Source organism: Opisthorchis viverrini (assembly GCF_000715545.1).
Source record: "Opisthorchis viverrini unplaced genomic scaffold opera_v5_567, whole genome shotgun sequence".
NCBI lineage: Eukaryota > Metazoa > Platyhelminthes > Trematoda > Opisthorchiida > Opisthorchiidae > Opisthorchis > Opisthorchis viverrini.
Window position 1 is genome coordinate 1 of NW_008752228.1, and position 2,467 is coordinate 2,467.

Sequence of the window (2,467 nt, forward strand, 5' to 3'; positions counted from 1 at the left end):
CTGGGTCTGGTGTGAGATAAAATGGCAAAGATGTCCACTCAATGCCATATGCCATGCATAATAGTGTCGCAAGTACGCCAACAACCCACTAGGGCAAGCAAACACAAGTCACTGCCTGTGACCTTAGGAATTCCCAACCCAGTAACAGCCTTGGTCGATTGAGGGAAGCAGATCCCTCGAGAAGAGATGGTTATCTGTTGATGGACCAAAAGGTCATCATCACAAACAACTGCACGATGGGCTGAGATTAACTCGGATGAATATTAATCAGTATCATACTTCATCTTTTTATTCCACACAGTCACTCCGCACCCATCCGAGGCTGTACTTACGTCTATCACAGTTGCTGGGCGCTTCTAAACAGCGATTAAGTGAGGTTTGATGAAGGAAGTTGAAGTAGGTGGTCTCAACACCCCGAAGATAGTGTATCCCAGTCGACGGAGACGTCTTTCGAGTCCTCATGCAACCCGATCCGATTATGAATATCTAGCGTCATGCATGGTCCAGAAAGACTGCGAAATATGCACCAAACCCCACGGTTAGCCACAGTTTCCACTACAGAGGATCGTCTGGCCCACATGACAATGCCAAAAGCTCTTAAATCTCACCTTGAGCAGGTTGCATCAAAGCTAGATACCACGGATAAATATCCTTGGACACACTGGTTTTGGAGATACAAGCCAAGCAAAGCGAATAACTCTTGTAAACCGCGACCGTCAACGCTGTTGTGCAGATTATCAATTCGAGCATCCACCAGCTCTTCCTTGCTGATCATTTGTGCACCGCGGACTCGGATCGGAAGTCTGAGATCCCAAACAATCTTGCCAGATGCGTAATCGTTGACCACATTGCATAGTACTCGGCGTTGGGTATAAGGGATCCTTCCGATACGCGCTTCTTGCAGCATCGGGATTGTTGCACTCAGACTTGGGATACCAANTGTATCCCAGTCGACAGAGACGTCTTGCGAGTCCTCTCGCAACCCGATAATGACGAGCATACCTAGCGTCATGCATGGTCCAGAAGAACTGCGAAATATCCACCAAACTCCACGGTTAGCCACAGTTTCCACTACAGAAGATCGTCGGGCCCCCATGACAATGCCAAAAGCTCCTAAATCTCGCCTTGAGCAGGTTGCACCAAAGCTAGATACCACGGATAAATATCCTTGGACACACTGGTTTTGGAGATACAAGCCAAGCAAAACGAATAACTCTTGTAAACCGCGACCGTCAACGCTTTTGTGCAGATTATCAATTCGAGCATCCACCAGCTCTTCCTTGCTGATCATTTGTGCACCGCGGACTCGGATCGGAAGTCTGAGATCCCAAACAGTCTTGCCAGATGCGTAATCGTTGACCACATTGCATAGTACTCGGCATTGATATTAGGGATCCTTCCGATACGCGCTTCTCGCAGCATCGGGATTGTTGCACTCAGACTTGGGATACCAAGTACCCCATGTTGTTTACCGTCGTCGATGTAGCCTATCAGGGTGTCCTTGGGTAAACGTAGCCAGCCATTATTTGATTTTCTGATATAGCTGTCCAACCTTTTGGGTGTGTTTCGTTGGACTTGGCCGAGTACCAACGAATAGGTCATCTTCGGTATCGTGTAGTTCCTCGTAATCTCCGTTCTTTGAAGCGGCTTTAATGGGACACGTGTCACCTCATCAAGCAGTTTGAGCAGATGCTGTCTGTGGTTGAAGACTCCTTTTGCCTTGAAAGTAAAAGAGATTTACAAATACGTTACGATGTCTGTCGGACTCAGAGGGGCGATGAGTTACTCAGCGGAGGAAATCGGTTCGACTGAGACTGTTGTCGCCCGATATTTCCTGTCCCCACAAATCACCATCACTTTCGGCTTTCAGCAGTTTATTTTCATGTCATCTCTTTTCAACTTGATCGCAGCAACTCTAAGCTCTTCTTAGAGGTGACCCTGACTTTCTGCGCACACGACTTAGTCGTCAGCAAAGGCAAAACCATTTACTAGAGTGCCATGGAACCGGTATTCAAGTTGCGGCATCAACAATCCAAGAACCTCAATTGTACACAAGACTTTCTCCTCTGTAATTGGCTCGATCAATCAGTTTCTCGACCAACATTTGCATTGAAAAATTTTCTAAAAATTTTACTGCAGAGTTTTGAATCCAAAATCGCTTTTACCAAATAAGAATGAAACTAATAACGTGCAAAACGGACCTGTCTATTGAGGGTTTTTGAAAAAACTCTTCATGGCATCAGGCCAACCAAGCTGCTTGCGAACGAAATAACTAAGGGCGGCACCTGACCATCTTGTTCTAAACTCATCTGAGAAAATACTAAATGTATGTAAAGCGAAGCTCGCGTAAGGGTTATAAATTTGGTGGTTTTTACCGGAAGTAAGCAAAATATAGTCAAAGTTTTCTGCATGAACGGAATTCTTTCATTTCATTCTTGGATGTAAAGACACCAGACAACGTTGGCCC

General features: G+C 45.9%; 1 protein-coding gene across 1 annotated transcript in view; it reads right to left on the reverse strand.

The window, feature by feature from the left end:
- Positions 1-1,287: 1,287 nt before the first annotated feature.
- The window catches only part of T265_11732 (hypothetical protein), a gene marked incomplete at both ends in the record, with an annotated part of 8,918 nt that continues 7,738 nt past the window's right edge, over positions 1,288-2,467 (reverse strand). The window contains one exon of the mRNA XM_009178470.1: positions 1,288-1,719. Within this exon, the coding sequence (XP_009176734.1) occupies positions 1,288-1,719 (432 nt within the window). The remainder of the gene's footprint in view (positions 1,720-2,467) is intronic.